The sequence below is a fragment of the Mauremys reevesii genome, linkage group 10 (assembly GCF_016161935.1).
Source record: "Mauremys reevesii isolate NIE-2019 linkage group 10, ASM1616193v1, whole genome shotgun sequence".
Classification (NCBI taxonomy): Eukaryota; Metazoa; Chordata; order Testudines; family Geoemydidae; genus Mauremys; species Mauremys reevesii.
Window position 1 is genome coordinate 35,534,609 of NC_052632.1, and position 22,199 is coordinate 35,556,807.

The following is a 22,199-nucleotide window of genomic DNA, read 5'->3' on the forward strand; positions in this document are numbered from 1 at the left end:
ATCAGATAAGAGGAAGATTTTAAGTATGTCATGCAGTTCTGAAAAGTTTCAATAATGTTATTTTCTATCCCCCATATGTAAAATAAAAACAAAACAAAAATGTTTTAAAGTTCACCTTTAAGATAAATAAGGAAGGACAAGGCACTAAAAGAGTTTTAGATAGAGTTTCTTTACACTCAGAGTACATTATATCCACTGACATGCTTTATTTGATGAGGCTCTTCCAATATAAATATACTTTTATAACAGTATTCTGCTGATTTATTTTTTAGGTACAGGTATGAAACTGGCGCTTTATACTAGACATCTGACACCCATTCATGAACTCAAAAGTTTATTTTTTTAAATCTTTTTCAATTTTAATTTACCCTTCACCATCTTATGTTCTCAACCACTGCAAACAATACTATTTTAACACAAATTTTGCAGCGTTAATATCTTCATTGACATTAGCTCACTTGGCTCTTGATCTTGAGCAAAATTAACACTAATCAAGGTATTATCCCTGGTGTGGAACAATTGTTTTCAGAAGTCTTGAATTATTTTCACAGAGCACACTAGCCATTCTCCACATGCGAAGTATCACATGCTGGATTTGGTTACTTGCCCAGTTTTGTTAATAAATCATTCTCTAGTTTTACTTGAACTTCCCTGTCTCTGCTTGCTCTGGTATTACATGGAAGTAACAAGCCATCTGTTATCTTGAGGCCCCCATGGTCATTTGGGTCTTATTCCTTCAAAGTTACTCTATGTGGCAGAACTGCACAGCAATCTTATTGGTATAATCAATAAGATACATTTATCCAAGTATATGCAATACTCCAAGAAGTTCTGCCTTAGGAGATCTGTGCTCACTTAAACATTTATTTGCCAGTGATTTATTACCTAAGCCAACTTGGCTTTACCCCATCATTAGTAAACTTTAAATCCCAGTAACCTTTATTGTATTTTAAATCTATATAATATTACTGTAGGTACTATAGTGACACTATGGAGAGCTGTGAATGTATGAGTGTTGGAAGCATAAGCCCAGTAGGAACGGAAATTATTTTCCCACAACTTCTGGTAAGCCAAAGATAGGAGTATAGGACAGAAGATAGGAAAGAAAAAGAGAAAATACAGAGAAAATGCAATGCTGTAAGAAGCAATAAATCTTGACAGTCATAATAAGAAGCACTGTCTCCACAAGAGTTGACTCAGGCAATGAATATAGGTAAAATTGTTAAGAGACCTAAATCATCCAATCTAGTAAAACTAGTATTCACAACGCTTTTTTTTTTTTTTTTTTTTAATGACAGAAGAGAAGAGGAAAAGGAGAAGAGAAGTACAATTTCCAACAGGGATTATGTCTCCTCAATGTGCAATAAATCCTGCTTTGACAACCTAGCAGGGAACAAACTATGCCTTGATATCTGTGGTGATATTTCTCCAATTTGCTCCTAGTGCAGGTCTGTTGATGTTGTCCTACATGTCACCGGGAGCAAGATCAAGCTTGCAGGAGTAGAGCTGAGCCAAAAGTAAACCTGACAAATATCACGTTCTGTGAACAAACCACTGTTGACTAGAGCTTTAGAGATTGACAAAATATTCTATCTCAATTTATTCTGGTTTACAGAGTCAAAGCAGGAAGGGCAAGGAAAGGGATAGAGGAGGGGGGAGGATGTAAGAGAGATACAGAGGGGAAGGAGGAAAATAAGATACATATACAAAACACAGACATAAAGCAAGGGAAAGTGAGTGGGAAACTGTTGCACAAGCCATGGACAGAGAAGGAGGAGAAAGAAGAGACTAAACAAGGAGACAGAGAATCAAAAGGTAACCAACATTGGGCTATTACACATTACAGAATCATATTCTGACATTTATACTTGGATTAATCTTCTAAATTTTGAAAATATATAAAACTAGAAGTTTTGGGAAAATGTGTTTATTGACTGAAAATATTATCTCCATAAAGTCACCTGGCAAGACAAACAGGGTGGCATTTGTGGAGGCAGATAATTTTAACTGGAATTCTCAGAATAAAGTAACCTTCTTTTGTCCTTCAACAATGTCTTAACAGATTCCTCCATCTTGGATACGAGTAAGCAGCAGTCATCAAAAAGATTTACATAGAGAAATCTGAAGTCATGCTATCAAACCTAGCATCTGAACTACTAGGTAAAAGGGAAATGAAGAAAATGAAAGGTTTTTGGTGCCCTTTACCAAGTTTATTTTTATAAGTTTGCTTTTAAATTAGAAATATCCCACCATGACTTTCCCCTTTTTGATGGAGGACTTTTTGGAAAACTGGAATGGACTGCTGCCAACACAAGGAGTTGAAATCTGAGCTGCAGCTTTCCCATTTCTCTAACAACAGGAGAAGATAGTGGGTCCAATTCTCAGGTCCCAGTCTGCCAGCACAATATAGACTTAAATACAGTGGATCCAGGTAGTAGAGGATTCCCTGTAGCAGCACTACACCACTCTCTTCTTTGTTGCTAGCACGAGGTCTACACAGCCAGGAGAAAGAGGGGTACAGCTTTCGTCTTAGTTAAGACTAGAATGCCAAAAACTGAAAGGTGATGTAATAAGAAAATGAAAGGCTATCAGGGCTCTGTTTGTCTACTTTTTGGAGAGAGACTACCTGATTCCTAGAATCCAGTACATTGTATATAGAAAAAAAACCCTCTGAATATCACAATGTAAAATTAGTAAAATTTGCTTGTCACTCATTTCAGAACTGGCAAAAACAAACCATTTTTTATGAATTTGGCCTGGTGAAGGGAATCACAGTTCTAGGTGTATTTAACGGTCCCTGATTTTAGCTCGAAGTTGTCTGTCTGTGCAAAAACCAGAAAAGCTGGTAAAATTCTGCTTCCAAACAACTTTTTGATCCAATCAACAGTAACAAATTCAGTCTGCTCTTTATCATATCCAGAATAGAATACAATAATCAGATCACTCTGTTCAAAAGCTGAACCTGACCCACATCACGGTCAACTTCAGTTCTTTGCATTTTCTAAAAAGAGACTGAATTAAAGCTTGAAACTTTAGCTGCCTACTTCAAAAATATGGGCAAAGGATGGATCCTCCTGAACAACCATTCCCTTTTTCCTCTTCCCCTGCAGTTACAGCTACATACAGATGATCTATAAGGAGTCATCAGTTTCTTCAGTGTCCCAATAACACGTCTTGATCATCTTCATCATCAGAAAAAACAATGGGGCGTCCTTGTGGCACTTCAGAGACTAATACATTTATTTGGGCATAAGCTTTCGTGGGCTAAAACTCACTTCATCAGATGCATGGAGTGGAACATACAGTAGGATGGTATAAATACACAGCATATGAAAAGATGAGAGGTGCCTTACCAAGCTGGGGGTCAGGGCTAACGAGCCAATTCAATTAAGCTGGAAGTAGGCTATTCTCAACAGTTGACAAGGAATGGAAATCACTTTTGTAGTGTTCATCATCAGAGTTCACCTTAATAGATGTTACAGGTGCTAATGTCAGGGAAGGAAACTGGAGAGTTGAGACTGGTGCCCAAACCAACAGTATTAAGACAATCACTGCAGATAAATGTGTTGTCAGCTGTGCCATCTACTCATGAATTCAGTCCAGTGCACTCAGGCCTCTCATGGAATGGAGGACTCCATCCAGCGCCAGTGTCAGGTCAGTGCTGCTAAGCACCAAAATTGCTGCAAAGAACCACATCTCTATCAAAGCCATCTCTGCTATGGCAATATTTCCTTTTGTTGTATCTGATAACCTTTTGAATTGGGTACCTGTGTACATACTATTCACAGCTGAAGATTTCAGGGATTGCCAGTAGGTATTGAGGACAGCATAAATCACAAACTGGGAGATAACCTGTCACTTCTTTAAATGGGTTGAACATGGTGCTTTAAAGACAGTGATGCCATATTATATGAAGAATCGGTGCCAAGTCCCCTGGGATAGCACACTATATTACTAAGGGAATTGAAGCCTTGACATAGGCAAGTGACACAGACATTTCAGGTCTTAGAGCATGCGGCACAGAGACTGAAAGCGATTTTGCAAGCGCCACCTTTCCATAGTAGTTATGCATGTCCGTAAAGGATATTCTCTCTCTACAATATGCAAACTTAGTAAAGCTTCTGGGGCATCTTCCTTCTTACATATTGGTAAGCAAGGTGAAAAAAGAGAGACAAGTGACATGGTGAAGTGTGGTGTGATGGGCTCTCCACCCCACGAAGGACTGACCAGGGTTAAGATAGCCGGGTAGGTCAATTAACTGCCCAAGCTGCACCTGGAGGAGGAGCCATTGAGCAGAGAACTAAATGATTGCATGCAGGCCCACCTTGCAGGAACATGCAGGGCCTATAAAGCCAGGTAGAGGGCTACAGTCTAGGGCTGCTGAAAAAGGGCAGTAACTCCCTGGGAAGAGGGAGGAGTGCTTGGGGGCTGCTGGGAAAGGCTGCAGGAAGGAAGACAGCAGTCATTCCCTGGAAAGGGGGAGGAGGGTTCTTGGAGCTGGTACACGCAAAGAGAGAAGGGGAACCAAGATGTAGGAAGCAGTCTAGGGAAGGAGCAGTGAGGGCAGAGAGAGGAGGTCCAGAACTGCTGAGCTGGCTTGGAACCCAGAAAAGAGAGTGGGCCCAGGTTCGCCTACCAGCCACCAAGGCTGTGGCATAGAACTGAGGCAGTGAATGGGAAGGCTGCCTAAGACTGCTGATGGACTGAACCCCAGAAGAGGGAACGCTGAGTAACCTAGACAGAGGGCTAAGTCATGAAGGAGATGCTGAGGGTCCTGGAGAGAGAGGAGCTGCAGACCAGAATCGGACTGATGGAGTGCAATCTGTGGGAGGGGGCGTCGGCCTCAACAGCTAATCCTCAGAGTGACCAGGAGGAGACGTTAGCCCAGTGGTGAGAGGTGCACCCTGTGACATGTGGTGATAGCATGGTGAGCCAAAGTTCACAGATGGAAGATTGGGTGAGGGGAGTAAACAGGGCTTGAAACCCTGAAGTATTGAAGAGAGAGGATGTTGATGAAAAATCTTAATATGGACTAAGACTGTGAAGTGCCCAAGAAAAAACAAGAGGAAACCCAAATCCTCATCAATACACCTACAAGTTTGCCCCAGGAGAACTCAGAGGCTGTTCAGGGACTCAGCAATATCAGTGACAGAGCAGGGCCCCTTTAGATGATCCGATAAAACTAAGATGCATGGTACAAATCCTCTCAAGTATTTCAACAATAAGTGTACTCGGTGCAATACTGAGTAACTGTTTTGCGTACAATTTGTTCTCAGTATGAGCTGGTGCAGCAATAAAAGAATCGAAATTTAGGTAGTGTAACAAGAAGTAACCATTCCCTGGTACTTTGTGCTTAAGTCCTAAGCACAAAGTGTTTTCTGTACAAGCATGGTACCCATATGCCACTGCTATAGGAAGAGTCTGCAGCCCCTCTTGAGCTTATTTTTAAGACCATGGATCTCTCTGAAAAAGATAGCCCCACCTCTTTTCTTGTTCCTAGGAAGTAAGAATTTCTTCCATCTCCTGGGATGTTCAGCCAACATCTGTTCTGCAACATTAATAGCCAAATCCAAATCAGTTGCATCTGTTTTAGGAACTATAGAGAAGAAGCTTATTCAAACTTAAACACAACATTTAAACATATTCTCATTTAGTTGCAGGCTACAAGAAGTAATTCAAATGATAGCTGTAAACCCTTTCTTTCTATTAGCAACCTTTTATTTAGTTTCTTTGAGAGATCAGCCTGTCACTTTTATCAGGACAACATAAATATCCTTTTGCATGGCTTGTCTTTCATCACTCCTCTCTCTTTCAGACACAGTGTCCTTTGCTTATGGTTCCATGAGGTGATGTGCTGAGGAATGAAAAGTGCTCTTTAACAAGTTCCTTCAGCCTAGCTTCTACTATACAATTACTGTGGTATTTTTTAATAGATGTATGACAGGTGCTTCAACGACCCAGAAATTTGAAGTTATAGAAGCAAACAATCACATCCTGAAAGGATGCACCCAAGAGTGGAAATCCACGGAGATGGGGAGGTATGATAGACGTGTTTTCTTTTTGCAGAGATAATGAAAAGTGAATTAGTTTGATGACACAAACCCGATCAAAAATACTATCTAACCCTAATAATATTATCTACTACCCTACTCCCAATCGTACCCACCTTATCAACCATTATCTAGAAACTTAGGATCCGACCCACTAAACCAGGGGCCTTCAAAGCCCCAAACAAGAGATAAAACCTCTTAGTTTCTGATAAGACCTATAAGACTCTATCTTATATCTAATGAATGCAACTCAAACACTTTAATTAAGCTAAGGCCTTACTAGACAAATGGGCCTCGATCCCATGATAATTTAGTTAACAGCTAAACACCCAATCCAGCGGGCTTTTGCCTATTTTCCCACTCTCTAAAAAGCGGGAAAACCCTGACACCGACAAAAGTGTATCTTCAAATTTGCAATTTGATATGAATTTCACCACGGAGTCTGATAAGAAGAGGAATTAAACCTCTGTAAAAAGGTCTACAGCCCAACGCTTAAACATTCAGCCATCTTACCTGTGTAAGTACTAGGCTATATACAACTTCGAAAGGGCCCTAATGCCGTAGGACCAGAAGGATTACTATAACCACTAGCAGATGGTGCAAAATTATTAATCAAAGAGCCAATCTACCCACTAAATTCATCAATTACATTATTTTCTAACTCAAAAGCTGGCATATACTAGACCAAGCAGCAACAGACTGCACTTCTCTCCCTTCCAGCATGTAAATATTCTTATGCTGAGTGTAGTTTTCCTTTATTTTGTTCCTCAGGAGATGGCACCTCATGACAGTAAAGAATTTGTAATGGTTTTAAAACAGACACATTTCATTTAAAGCTTGTAGTTTGAGATGATATCCTTCAAAGTTTTCCATTTTTCACAGCAGTCTCAAAGTAATGCAGCTCTAATATGGGTCAGAATGCTCAGTCTCCTGGGTATATAAATAAGACTTCTTAAACTACTGTATGAGGTATAGTTCATATATGTCAAAAAAGAGCTGGTGATATCTGCTGCTCCTCATTTCTCCTGTACATTAATTATTTTATTTTTGTATGAAAATCACATACATCACTGAAATAAATCATATGCCACACTGGAGTCCTGTTATGTCGTAGCTGCAATTTCTCAGTTTTCCATTTTATACATATGTTGTCAAGAATACATAAAAATGCTAGACCAAAACCAAAAAAAACTGTTGAGGAGTAGAAGTGACACTAGAGCCAAGAGGTAATTTTAAAATGATGCTCAGGGAGACAGACCAGTAAAATAGCAGGACCGAATGGATGTGAGACAAGAAATGAGTAAGCTTTTGACTGTTCTTTTTTGACCATATGAAACTGCTGTTACAAAACTGAATTTAAATTGTAAGATATTTTGAGGCCGGAAACATGTTTGACCTTTGTAAAACACCATGAAAATTTACAGCTCTATATACGGTGCGTAATTTTTACTACCAATACTTCTAATGTGTAAATACATGAAGTGCATGTCTTTCTTTTCTAGTAGTTTTTCTTTAAGATACTAAATATATTAGAAATGGGATTCTAAATTCATTTTTGGGGGAGGATATCTACTTCCTCTATCTCAATGCTGTGTTTGCATAAAGAAAACTGGGTCAATAAATTAAAAGATAAATGGGGAAAACAATCTTTGAAAAAACTCCAAGGCCCCAATATATGCTGGCAGAGAGAGAGAGTTCATAAAGCAAAAGGCAAGTTTTGTTTGTTTGTTTTTTTTACTATTTCCAGTGAAACAATCTTCTCTAGAGCAAAAGGCTGTGAATTAAAAGCTTCTCCAAGGACACTCTTTAAACAAAGGGAAAGGAACTACAAGTGTGGCAACTCTTCAGAGAAAGAACAAGCCATCCATTATCACTTCTTTAGCACAGGTCTAGTGCACTAGTCTCTGTGGACCCACATCTTCAAGCTCTTTTGGAAACTATCAAAGATTATTCTTGCGGGGCCATTTGTACATTTCTGAACCTGAGAATCAAAACACTTTTTGCTTTTTAGTTGTGATCCCTGATGTCCATGATGAAGTTTAGAAAACAAACCTCTGAAGGAGTTTTAAAAAAAGGTAAATAGTAGTTTCATTAAACCAAAAGTTTAGTCACATTTTTTTTTTCCTATATGAGGTGTCAGGTAGGTTACAAGTCAATGAAAAGTTATCAGCACTTGAAAAAACAAATTTGCTATGGGAAATCTTCCTTAACTTCAACAGCAGCATTGAAAAGGCAATGTTGGAAGAATCTACATTTTGATCATTAATTTAATTTTACTGGTATTTTATGTAAAGCTAAATTGATGTACTGTAACAACAAAAGTTGTGGTTTTGATTGAACTAACTTTTCAATAGCTGGGCCATAATAATAATTTTAGATAATAGCTCACTGAAGGACACTTGCCATTTCTCCGTGATGACTTCTGCACTGGTGTTGGCACGCAGGTTTGTGTAGTTGCTAGCTCTGGAGTGGCAGCTTTAGCTCCATGGTTAGCTTTCACCTTATCAGCCCAACTTACACCTGAAGGAGCCAGACGAGTGGCAGGAATTGTCACAGATGGATTCCTAAGTAAAAAAATAATTCATAGATATATCACTTTCTGATCAAATAATGGAATGGTTTATCGGAGAATTTCTTAGGTGTTCATTTCTTTTGTGTCTTGGCTTTTGGTGGCTTAGATTAAAGGGTGGCTCTAAAAAAATGGCACCTCTTGACAACCAATAGAAAGCTCTTATTCTTGCCCCCATCTCTCTTTCTTTACTTACATAATTTCCAGAGCAGAAAATCTTCTTGATATTTAACTTGGAAAAAACATACAAAACTTTTCTGACTGAACTAAAGGGTGAGTGACAGCATCAGTGGAAACCAGGACACAGAAAAGACCTAGCAGATTAAAAAAATATTCTTTTTGGATCCTACTTCCCAATGGCACACATGAATGAGTACTGTTTAGCATTCCCAATTATACAAAATTTCAGAGAGAAGAGTCAGTCTGTTTACACTTTCTCCATACACAAACAGCAGTGGAACTTTAGTTCAACAAGAAGCCAAAGTCTCAAACAAACTATTAAATTAAAAATTAAAAGGGAGCTAATAAGTGAGGAAAGATCTCAGCACTTTGATGATTAGAGAACATGGTTCCTAAATGTGGCATCCTTTGATGGAAAGACATCAAGTTTGTAAAGCATGAAAAAAAGTGTTTGGGGAGCACCAAGTAGCCAATTGCACAATGCCCCCAAAGAGGTCTCTCTGTTCTCTGCCCAAGAATCCACAATGCCTTGTGCAGAAAGGGCTCTGAGGTTAGCCAAGCACAGACTGCTGTGTTGTGGGCTTCTGCTATAAATATAGACTATACACAAATTCATGGATCCATCATACTTTCTAGCTAAAATAAATCCATGGACCCATGCTACTTTGAAGGTTTCTATTACTTACCTAGCAAAGATAAATTGTAGATATTGGGGGCTGTTCTTCCATCTTTAAGATCAAATAGTCTGACTGCCTAAATTCAGCTTTTCTTGATGGACAGAATTGCAGTGATCTATATACATAAAGGATATGCCACAACTTTTCTTTTTCTTCATTTGATTTCGGGGAAAAAACCCATTCAGAACAATATTTTGAATAAGGTGAAATGCAAATAAGAGGAGGTTACTTACCTGTAACTGGAGATTCTTTGAGATATGTGGTCCCTATCTGTATTCCATATAGGGGAGGATTAACTCCTCCATCATCAGGAATGTTTCCGTGCAGCCAGGGGCCCACAAAACACTGACAGAAAAACCTGAGTGGCCTGGCGGGGTCTACGTGGCTGGCCTGTCTGACAGGCGCAAGGGCACTGGCAGAGCAAGTGGTGTTGTGCATGCTGGTGAGCATTCTGGGAGCTTGGGTGCCAAGATGATCATTGGTACCACCAGATCCCATTTGTGCTTGGCCTTGTCCTCCATCCGGGGGATCTTGGGTGCCGCTCTGGCCAGATCCACACACTACATCTCACCCAACCTGGCTCAGGGAGGAAACGCTGCACTTGTGAGCAGTCCTCTGTGGAGATCTGCTCTTGTGCTCATGTTTTTTGCTCTTATGCTGGGACCTGTCCCTGACCTCACCACCAGTAGTGGCCGCTGTACAGGTGGGTCTCCTGGGCCAAGATCTGAAGGCGCCTGGGGCTGCACAGCCTCCTCCATAAGGTATTTGTGAAGGCAGAGCTCACAGACTTCCCTGGTCCTGGGCAGGAAAGACTTACATATGGCGCAGCATGCTCATGGAGAAAGAGCACGGGCAGGAGAGAGAGTTTTCGAAGCCCGAGATCCTGGGCATAAGCCAAGGGAGGAGGGGGCAGTCCCTGAACAGGGAAAAAGAACTACTACACTAGGCAAACTTAACTTACCTAACTGTAAAACTATCTACATACTACGTACAAACAAGAATAACTCTCTTAGCATACTAAAAGCACAAAGGAACAGGGGGTCCAGACTCAGGCCATGTGGCAGTAAGAGGGAACTGGAAGGCATCGACTCGTACTACCTCTTATACCCTCGGCTGAGAGCACGAGGAGATGCACTGCGCATGTGAGGGATAAGAGACACTGCTAAGAAACACTGCTGGACTCAAGCACATGGCGCGCAGGCACACCCACATGTGGAATACACATAGGGATCATCACTCGAAGATGATTACTTTCAAAGCTCATTAAAAACAGGAGTATATATGCAGGATGACTTTGTCCCTGTAGAAAATCACATCAGGTATACACAAGAAAGAGCACCCAATTCTCTCACTATAACAGATCTGCAATCATGCATACATCATCACACCAACATGATATGGTCGTGAAGAAGGCTAATGCAGTCTTAGGATGCATCAGGCAAGGTATTTCTAGTAGAGACAGGGAAGTGTTAGTACCATTATACAAGGCTGAGGGGAGATACGACCCCTCTCTATAAATACCTCAGAGGGATAAATGCCAGGGAGAGAGAGGAGTTATTTAAGTTGAGCACCAATGTGGACATAGGAACAAATGGATATAAACTGGCCATCAAGTTTAGGCTTGAAATTAGATGAAGGTTTCTAACCATCAGAGGAGTGAAGTTCTGAAACAGACTTCTAAGGGGAGCAATGGAGCAAAAAACCTAAGTGGCTTCAAGACTGAGCTTGCTAAATTTATGGAGGGGATGTTATAATGAAATTGCCTACAATGGCATGTAGCCGATCTGTGACTGATAGCAGCTAATATCTCCAACAGCCAGTGATGGGACACTAAATGGGGATGGCTCTGAGTTACTACATAGAATTCTTTCCCAGGTGTCCGGCTGCTGGATCTTGCCCACATGCTCAGGGTCCAACTGATTGTCATATTTGGGGTCGGGAAGGAATTTTTCCCCAGGTCAGATTGGCAGAGACCCGGGGGGTGGGGTGGTTTGGTAACTCAGCCAGAGGTTAGAGGTCTATTTCAGGAATGGGTGGGTGAGATTCTGTGGCCTGCGATGTGCAGGAGGTCAGACTAGAAGATCATAATGGTCCCTTCTGATCTTAAAGTCTATACAGATGCAGGGATCTTCCTTCTGACTGACTTTTTTTAGCACAAAGTTGCTCTGCTGACTCCTTGTAACAGGTGTTGTTTCTTAACTCCACAAGTTATAAGTGAAGTAGAGGTAGCCACCTAGTCAGAAGGAACTAGGTACATAGACATGGGAACAGCCAGGCCTGGGGAGAAAGCTTAGGCTGAAGTCAGGGCTAGCCACTCGAATACATAGCCAGGGTCTCAGACGGGTTTGTACAAGACATGCTGCCATCCATGCTACCCTGGTTTCACTGCTATTGTTATTTGAGCTAGCCGGATCAAAGCTAAAATAGATATGTCTACACATGCTAATCACACCTCTGACTGCAATGTAGACATACTCTGAATGAGAAAGAGAGAAGGAAAGGAATTAGATATCTGAAGGATGACAAAATAAGAGCATTCCATTAGCTGCCATCTTGCCTGCGCTAGTGACAAGTTAAAACCCAGAAACACAAAATTAAAACTATTATTTGAGGGGGAAAAAAAGCAAAGCTGAACATATATATAAAATCAACAATGACTTAAGTGAAAAATATTTCTAGAATTTTATTATATTAGTCTAAAGAGCTTTTATACTATTTCCCATTTCCCCGTTTCTCACCCCTCGTTTGACTGCTTTTATTTACTCCCATTATAATCTTGGTTGTTTTCATCCTCTAGGTAAGCAGATAAACAGACAACATTCCCAAAAGTTGGCAGTAATGTACCAACTTCATATGTTCATTGACCTGTAGGATATGTTCCAAGAACAGAGAGGCCAGCAATCGCTCAACCCTGTTACACGCCAAGGACACTGCTACAATACACAATCCATACTAACCCAGCAAGTTCCAAATGAGTCCCCAGTCCAGCATTAAGAACTCCACAGGAGTACCACACAGTTCTCAATGCAGGATTGGGGTGTAAGCCACCAAACACCTCCTGAGTTAATAGCTGAATTAGCTGCAAATTTCTTTATACAATAATAATCTGGTACAAAGAGGTACTAAAAAGATATGAGCACCATCATTACCAGGATGGATTGGTCATGTGCTCCGGATGGAAACTGGTTCCATCACCAGAATAGCAATAAGACACCTGAAGGCAAGCGAAAACGAGGTCACCTGAAAACAACATGGTGAAGAACCACGGAAGCGGAGCTGAAAAACCTGGAGTACAGCTGGGGAACCATTGAAAGACTTGCCAGAAACAGACAGGAGTGGAGGAGCTTCGTCGCTACCCTAAATGCCAGAGGCATAATGGGTACTACATTACTAACTGAGAGGTTTTACAATTATTATTAGTTTGGTCTTAGTGGCAAGGATTTTCTAGTTTTCTTTTTTGTGAAAATTATAATTGACTATTTGATATTCAGATAGGCACTTAAAATGGATATATTTATTTTTTAATATTATAGCTCCCTCTTAGTTACACAAATTTCTCTATCAAACATAACTTGTGACACTAATTTAGAAATATTTGATATGAGGCAGCTGAACATTAGAACCACAAGAATAAATATTCTAAACGTTAATGGATGCTTTCCTGAATTGAGGCCTATATTGGCCAGCACTTAAGCACATGCAGTAAGTCCCAATGGGCTGGAGTTAAAGCATGTCCTGTATAGGAATGGACTTACTGCATGTGCTTAAGTGCTTTCCAAAATTTGGGCTTTAGTGAAGATAATGCTCCCCTGAAATAGAGTTAAATAATTTAAATGTAATTTTTGTGTGCTTGCTCCACATACTGGCACTTAATTGAATAAGAGGTTTAGTATTTTTATAATAAATAGTTTCTGTCTTTCAGACTAATATAAATTTTGCTGCTCATCAAAATCCATTTCATTTTACATTAATTGTTAGTGATAAACATTAACTTCCTGCACACTCAGCTTGCCATACACAGGTGCATACACAGGCTATTTTAAAATGTCAATTACATATATTTTGACCTTTGTTTTGTAGAAGGAAATGGCTGCTAATCTTATTAAACAGTTAACATGAAATAGACTGATTAGTTTTTATCGTCAGGTCATTAAAATGCAGAGGAATAAAATGTCTGATTAAATATAAGCAAAAAATTAGGTCTTCTGGTAATAGTTTTTTGTTTTGTTTACACGTGTTGGGTATTTTTCTCTCTCGTGTTCACATACATCAATATTTGGGTTCAAATATGGCTTAGCAAATAGCTAAATAATACATTAGCTGCAAAAGGAAAATTATGTATGAGTTAACCCTGAACCTTTTTAATAAATGAGTTAGCTTTCCTTTAGTGCCTTTATTATTTGTTTTCATACCCAAAATTTAAACTTCTTCGAGCATTTGATGTTACGCTGATTCTATCTGTTGATGGACTTGGTATGACATGACGTCCTGGAGACATCTTCTTTACTTCCCAGGCCAATGAAGTAGGTCTAAAAATTCAGGAGAGAATGAATTAAGAATAAATCCTAAGCAGTTATTACAACATTTTTCAATGGATATTCCTATTTCAACTTGAAGTAAAACAAAATCATGTTTTGGATGTTGGTGATGTAGCAACAGTGGAAAATTTTATCTGAACTAACCTAGTGTGGGCACAGCCAGTGGTTGTAATATAGAATATGTCAACTACTGATTAATTCAAAAATGGAACCAAGAGAAGAATCAATAGGGAAAGGGAAAGCATGGGCTTGATCTGAATGCAATACTCTAAACCACTTTTAAAATAATTGTTTGCCTGTCACTAAAGGGAGGCAATGTTGCCTAGTGGATAGAGCACAGAATTGGAATTCGTGAGACCTGAATTCTATTCCCAACTCTACCGCTGGCCTGCTGGATGACCTTTGGAGAGTTACTTCACCTTTCTGTGCCTCAGTTTCCCCATCTGTAAAATGGGGGTAGTGATGCTTACTTCCTTTGCAAAGCACTTTGAGATCTACTGATGAAAACTGCTATGTAAAAGCTAGGTATTATTATTGTTGATGTTATTCAACAATTCTAAATTCTAAGCCTTTTTCTTCTCAGATAATTACTTAAGAGAATTTGCAAGGTGGGGACACCTCATAGATGCTGCTGAGAAGAACAGGGTATTATGAAATTATTTATAGAAAGCAGGATTTAGCTTTCCTTGGGAAAACAGGAACCCGAATAAACAGTTAGGCTGATCTTTTTTCATAGATAGTAGATAAAATTTTCAGTCACTCAAATGACCTAGGAGTCCAAGGGTATGTCTACACTGCAATAGGAGATGTGATAGCAGTACAGACTGGCACCAACTCTAGCTTTAATCTAGCTAGCATGGCTAAAAAACAGTAATAAAGACTTGGCAGCACAGGCTTCTGTGTGGGCCGAACAAGCATACCAGGGAACCTGGGTATGCTCTCACTTGCTAGCCTGCAAATAAAAAGAACCCCAAATACATTTTTTTAAAATACCATGATTTCATATGGCTTTGTTCATGATTTTTTTAATGACTGGAGCTGGCAATATTGCTTAAGTGGGACTTAAGTGGCTCATAGGCCCTTGTGCTGGACCTCTGCACTACGGTAAATTTCACCCTGAGAGACAATTAGGAAATAGATTAAAAGAAAAGAAAAAAATCTGATTACCTGCTTTGAGCATCAGCCTTCTCTAGCTTTTCCTGTAGCTGTATCCAGTCAATCAATGCCTTGAAATCTCTTACATAGTTATCTAGCATCATTAGAACCTCCTGGAAAACAACAACCTACATCAGGTATTTGTATTTTTGGGGGTGGGGAAGGCAAAGAAAGAGACAATATTGGAAGAAATAGAAAACTCAGCAAAAAACCTGACCAGACAGTACAAATTTCACTCTATTATAGCTAAAGTGGCAAAATCTGCTTTAGTAAAGGTTGCATAATATTTTCCATTCTGACACCACTTGAAGTTGCCAATAACTTTCTGAAACTTAAACTTTTGAAGCTGAAATTTACCAGTCTCAGTCCCTGCTTGAAAGTGGAGCTTTTGAATGGCTTGAGCAAAAACTGTTCAGACTTTAAAGAGAGTTTAAAATACTTTTCCTATTATAAATAATTCTTGTAATCTTTTTTGAATATCTCTGCAAACAAAATGGCTAAGGACAGAAAGCTGAAATCTGGCATGTAAATTAAAGCTCTCCTTAAGCACAAGTGTCTCTGAATGCTCCAGTGAAATTTGATTTTGATTTGACAAGTTATGATCTTTTAAAATTCACATGCTGGATATGTGCAGTACATTTTGCATAGAGTTTTGATAAACTCATGAACTGCAAAGGAAATTGCACAAACATTAATGATTCACTTGGCTATGTAATGTGCAAAGTGATTAGGAGGGCGGCTGCACATTTTGTAAAGTCAGCAGGAGAGAGAGTCCACTCTAATGAATCCTAGGATATCAGCAGATGGGGAAGGCAAAAAGCACCCTACCTAGCTCTGTAGCCCACAGGAGAGAACCCCTCTTCCACAGAATTCCTAAATTGCGGCACACAGAACATCCTGCTGGTGTGTAGCAATACTAGTCTGTCTAGAGATTATGGAATGTATATGTGATGTTGCCACATAAGATTCTACTCTACCTCAGCATCAACAAAATTATAAATTATACTATAATTACAGAATATTACTGGTGATGGTTTAAGAGGCAGAAAGTATACAGGGAGAGATTATGGCACTGGCAATTTTAAACAGAATATATTTGATGTGAAGTTACTGAGAGCACTACTAAGCACAGAACCCCCGGGATGTAAAGTTTGCATTCACTTTTCTCACAATAACTGCACTTTAAGAATTGTAAACCACAGAATCCCACATTCATGGTTTTGGAATAATTACATATTTAGCCCTTATAACAACCAATAATCAGATTACACATTCTATTTTTATGGATAAGTGATTCTATTATCGTTTTGGAAAGATACTGTTGAATGAAATATAATTGTTCAAGAATTTACCTACATTTCTTAAGTGATTCAAAGTCAGCTATTTCAGTCAGACAAAGTGAAAGCAGCATCCATGACTGTCTTTCATGGCTTGAAGCCAGACTTTCACAGTATGTTGGAATTCAATTGATAATGAACAGAATCTTGCAAAATCTTATTAATTTGATAGAACCTAGTCATGTATACGCTGACAAGTAACAAAGAATGCCATTTGACAACTGCAGACCTATAATGTGAATCTAATATAATTTCTCACATCTAAAGAAGAAAATTAGTGGCACAATAATCATGTATGCTGAGCAAAACAGGATTAAAAGTCTTTACTTCCTTCTAGTAGCAAAAAATATTATTAAGCTTTACTTTGAAAATGATTCATCATACATACTGGTTTCCAATTCATTCAAGCTTTGGAAGTGTGTTAACTATGTCAAGGTTGCCCTTAGACACAGAAGACAGTTAAAATTGAAAAGGCCATTTCCCCTAGTATGGCCTGATTCTGCAGTCTTCACTCAGGTAATTCTCCCACTAATTTCAGTGGGAGATTTACCTAAGTATGAGCTCTTAATTGTTTCATTTTTTTAACTGATAGCTATACATATAATCTAAATCAGACTTCATTATTCTCTTCTACTTAATTCAGATAAATGCAATTCAGCCCTGTGCAGAAGACCAGCACGAGGCCTATAGACAACTGATCTCCCACTTAAGCACTCAAAATAGGACTTAACTGAGACATAAGTGGTGTATAGTCCATGGAGTGGACCTAATGCACAGGGGTAATTTTCATCCAAAATGAAGGGAAGAAAGAACTCTGACAAATACTAATTTAAAAAAATGTAAATACTGAGATTTTATATATACATATACATAGAAAGATGAAAGATAACTACAAATACATCTGTTGGACATGGTCTAAAAGTGCATTTGTAGTAAATATTTACACATATATATGAAAAATCAAAACGTTTATATTAACATTATATTACCTTTATTTTGAAGTGTCACAAAAACAAAACATTTTATTTATTTTTCTTAAAAGGCAATTGGCATTGCAAAGTAACTGGTAAGAAAAGTCTGCTACAAGAAATGAACAAATTACGTGTTTTAGCCAGCCCTCTTCTTTCAATTTCACTAATAAAAATCTAGGTTTCTAATTCAGTTTAAGTCAGTCATATTATCTTCTGCTGAACGTTAACAATAGTAAGAGCATAGAAAGCAAGATTAATTCAGTATAATTTATTTTAAAATGTCTGCTACTGAGATTTTCCCTATTAAAAACTGAATTAATCCAAATATGAGTTATATTTCTGAAGCTAGATGGCACAAAGAAAATACAATAAATGGCTTAAACAACCTCTTTTAAGGAATGTTTAGCTACACTTTATCAGAAATGATCAGAGCAGTACCATGCAGCTGTAATCTGAGTCATGTTTTACGAACAAGGGAATACAAACAAGACAAGCAGCTGGAGCGGCCCCATATTCACTGATGCACATCTTTCTCCCTAAAGCTATGAAGGCCATTTTGTCAAGCAGGATGAAGCAGAACAAAAGTGGCTCTGAAAGCGCCGTTACAGGCATCCAGATAACTACATATAGATGTACAGCTAAAATTACCAATTAGTTTACCAATTGGCTGCAACGGATTCGATTGGTTTGTAATTAATTCTAGTTACTGGCGCATACAGCAGGACGGTTGGCGCCATCCCTTTGTCCTCCTGATACACAATACTACTGCACAGGGCCCTAGGGTCTTGGCTCTCTAATTCACCTACAGTACTGAGTGTAGCAGATATACCCTATGGTGCTGAAGCAGTGGAAACGTGTACCACTTGAGAAGGTGCTGACAAAAAGGAACCTTTATGGGGTAGACTGCTGCTGCACTAGAGTCAAGGCAATTTTAAATGCCATTATTTGTCAAGGTCAAGTGTAACTCATACTGATTTTTAAAGGGCCAGTACAAGCTAAGAAAACAGGTTGGGGTTGAGGGGATGGTCTTAAAACCAATGTCAACAGGAAAATGTGAAACAGAAGAATTTCTACAATATTAAAATCCCCCCCTGCATCATTCTAATGACTTCTTCATGCTTTCATTTTCTACCTTAGTGTATTTCCTTGCTCCAGCCCTGAATCATTAGCTTAATTTCAAATAACACCACATTTTTTAAAAATTATATATATTTTAATCCATGCTTCTTGTTCCTACATTTTGGGCTCATGGTAATCTTTTCCATGGATGTCCCCACCTTTCCTAAAAACCTTGGAGAAGCCTTACCATAATGCATTTGCAAAACAGTATATGTGTGGTCCTGTGATCTCACACAGCTTCCTGTATCTTCAAGGTTTTTTTAAATAATGAAAATACCTCAACATCCTTCAAGCTTAGTATCAATATGGTGGAATTGTTGAACTGGAATGAAAACAATATATATTTAATTGAAGTGTTTCTCTAGTTAGTTGAAAAAAGCTATGTTAATTTCAGCAGTGGGCAATTAAAGAGGGGAACCTTTGAATAAATATTGGACAGGTCTCTAGACATTAGAACCTCACACCCTATAATTCACACATACAAAAATGGCCTCTCCTCACTTCATAGCAACGGCTTAGTGGCAGAGCACTGGAAGGATGTCTAATATTAGTAAGACCTCATTATTTTTACAAAATATCTACAGTAAATTTACAAGTGTTTTCGTTTTCTGTCTGATTCCATGGAAACACATCCCTAGGTCCTCTGCAGGGACCTGGCTTCATAGGTGTGGATAGACAGCCCAGGGGATGGCTGCTGTCCAATCTATCATGCCCCTAAATTAAGCAGGGACTGGCGATGTAATTTAATGCCTCTTACCTAAGCCAGAAACAACAATACATGGATTAACCCACCACAGAGTGCAATACACATACACTGAAGGGATGGGATGGGAGATGTCAGGGCAGGAGAGGGTCAGCAACAGTAGGAGATACCATAGAAGTATAGCTCCTGCTCGTACATGAGTCATGTGGGTCTAGAAGCTGTGCAGAAACACAGGGATCTCCCATAGAATAATAAAGAAAAAACTCCATGAGCGGAAGGAAACCCAATCAGTTTTCCAGCCCCTTGTATATATATATTTAAAAAAATCTACATGATTTGGTTCCTATTGCATGTACCTTTCGAAAAAAGGAGTCTAGTTTGTTCAAATATAATGTAGTGAACTTGGAAATCAAATCTTCTCAGTTTCACTCCCCTACACTAAAATGCAGGGAAGTGCGGGGAGGGGAGGGAAGCAAAGGAGACCACAAGATGGAACAATTTCCCCAGCATTCCCACCAGAAGAACATACCAGAGAAAAGAACTTTGTTAACATACAAATGTTCAGTTCATTCTCAGGTCTGGAAACGGGTATTGAGTTTTTTCTACCAGTTGATAGTTCCACAGAGTAATTATGTTGTACATTTTGGATTAAATATTTGTCAGATTAGATGCCATTTTCAGTTATTCCTGCAAAAAAACCAAGCAAACCTAGTATTTTTCTCTTCTGTCTTTCTATTTAATTTTGAAAAGGACAATCAGATATTTTGTTTTAGTCATTTGGCTTAAAAGTTGCCCTGGGGCTGAGAGTTTGCACAAGAAGTTTCATTGCAGAGATACTTTTTTGACAGCTGAATTATAAATGCTTAGAAGAACCCAGAGGGTTTGGTTTGGATTCTTGCTTCCTAGTCAGGGATAGTTGCCAAAGCAGTGTGTTTAATCTTAGTGGAGGATTGGGGGAGGGGGATCCCTTTACTCTATCTAATGGAGTGCCATTGAACCATTCTCAGTCAATGAAAAATAACAGTAACATGAGGCCTTAAAGACGAGGCAAAAACTGGGTGATGGGGAGAAAAATAATATAATACACCAATAACTGGAGTTCTCCAAATGATGTTGCCTCTGCAAATCCCCACTGTAGCAGTCTTGCACCATGCACATAAGCCACTGAACTGTTAGTAGTTAAAGCTGCTGGGAGCACTTTTGACAATCTAGGATCCAAATGTTCAAGATCCCATAACTGCTCTCAATTTCTTTCCTCATCAAAGCATCCATTAAGGGACTGCAAAGAGGAGTGGAGAAAAGATGATGAATGTGTTTCAGCAGAGACAATGGGCCTCCACCCAATCTCACACTGATTTTCCATCTATTCAGCTTCGCTGACTTCAACAGAGTTATTCTTGGTTTAGCTGGGGTAACAGAATAGAATTAGCCCTATATATTCTGAGAATTCCAAATATTGCTAGGCAACCTTCATTTTGCTTTAATGAATTATCTCAGCAGACCAATGTCGGAGACTAATCAGCAGACTCACAATCACAGGAGGCCAGGGAGTGCTTACTTAGAAACAGACTGAAGTGCTGCCCTACTGAACAGAGCAACTGATCTATATTCAGAGTCAAGAGAATAATACTTCATGCAGTGTGAACTCCACATGGCAGCCTAACATATTTCAAGAATAGATATATTTCTAATAGAGGCAACCAGTGTAGCCACAGGTCTCATAGAATGCCCTCAATCTATCTGGTATTGAGACTCCAGCCTGATCATAAAAAGTCCTAGACAGAAACCAGAATCCACTTGGAAAACCTCTGAATTGAAATTTGGATTTCTCCACAAGGAAGAAAAAAAAAAAGGAAAATTTACAAATAAGGCTGAGCTTTTTCCAAACAGTATTAAAAACTTTTTAAATATCTAACCCAGGGGTAGGCAACCTATGGCATGTGTGCCGAAGGCGGCACACAAGCTGATTTTCAGTGGCACTTACACTGCGCGGGTCCTGGCCACCGGTCTGGGGGGCTCTGCATTTTAATTTAATTTTAAATGAAGCTTCTTAAACATTTAAAAAACCTTATTTACTTTACATACAACAATAGTTTAGTTATATATTATAGACTTATAGAAAGAGACCTTCTAAAAATGTTTAAATGTATTACTGGCACGCGAAACCTTAAATTACAGTGAATAAATGAAGACTCGGCACACCACTTCTGAAAGGTTGCCCACCACTGATCTAATCTATAAAACCTCATTTCATTGGCAGATGATGAGACTTGTGAATAACACAGCACGAGAGTTATATATTTGCTAATATGAAAATCTACGACCATCTTACTAGGCTTTGGGGTGATGTTTCAGAACCACTTTGTCTTTCTGAATACAGTGTAAGGAGGATCAGCAATAGAACTTCCAGATTGTTTCTTTTAGAAGATGGAGTGTGAATAAACATTCTTCTAGAGGTTCAAATCTAGTAAGAAATCAGTTCAAGACCCACTGGTTTTTGGGTTGTCAAACTAATCGAAATACATGAAATGGGCCCTAAAAACTAAGATGGAAGAACCTAAACTTGTAGCTGGTATGAAGAAATGGAAAATAAATGAACCCATCCTGATGATGGACAACAGAAGAACATGGTGTTTGTTTAGATAATACTTGGCTGTCATACTGTATCTGAGAGTCAATACAAATTACTCATTCACTGAGTTCAGGAAAACCTTGACCACTAGCCTAATTGCTCTTAGCGCCAATATATTTGTATGCAATCTATTTTCTTTGTTTTCCAAATATTAAATAAGGAGGGGCAGAGTGAGATTGGGAATAAGAGAGCAAAAGGGAAGAAAGAAAATATTTCAAGTACAAATATTTGTACTGAAGGATGATCTGGTGGGTAATACACAGGACTG

The 22,199-nt window shown here is 38.9% G+C and overlaps 1 protein-coding gene across 5 annotated transcripts in view; it reads right to left on the reverse strand.

The window, feature by feature from the left end:
- Positions 1 to 22,199, reverse strand: part of SCAPER (S-phase cyclin A associated protein in the ER) — a 354,496-nt gene that overhangs the window by 267,819 nt on the left and 64,478 nt on the right. For all 5 annotated transcript variants that reach the window (XM_039490831.1, XM_039490828.1, XM_039490827.1 and 2 more), the window contains exons 6-8: positions 15,182 to 15,282; positions 13,889 to 14,005; positions 8,454 to 8,614 (exon numbers count right to left, since the gene is read on the reverse strand). In XM_039490831.1, the coding sequence (XP_039346765.1) occupies positions 8,454 to 8,614; positions 13,889 to 14,005; positions 15,182 to 15,282 (379 nt within the window). The remainder of the gene's footprint in view (positions 1 to 8,453; positions 8,615 to 13,888; positions 14,006 to 15,181; positions 15,283 to 22,199) is intronic.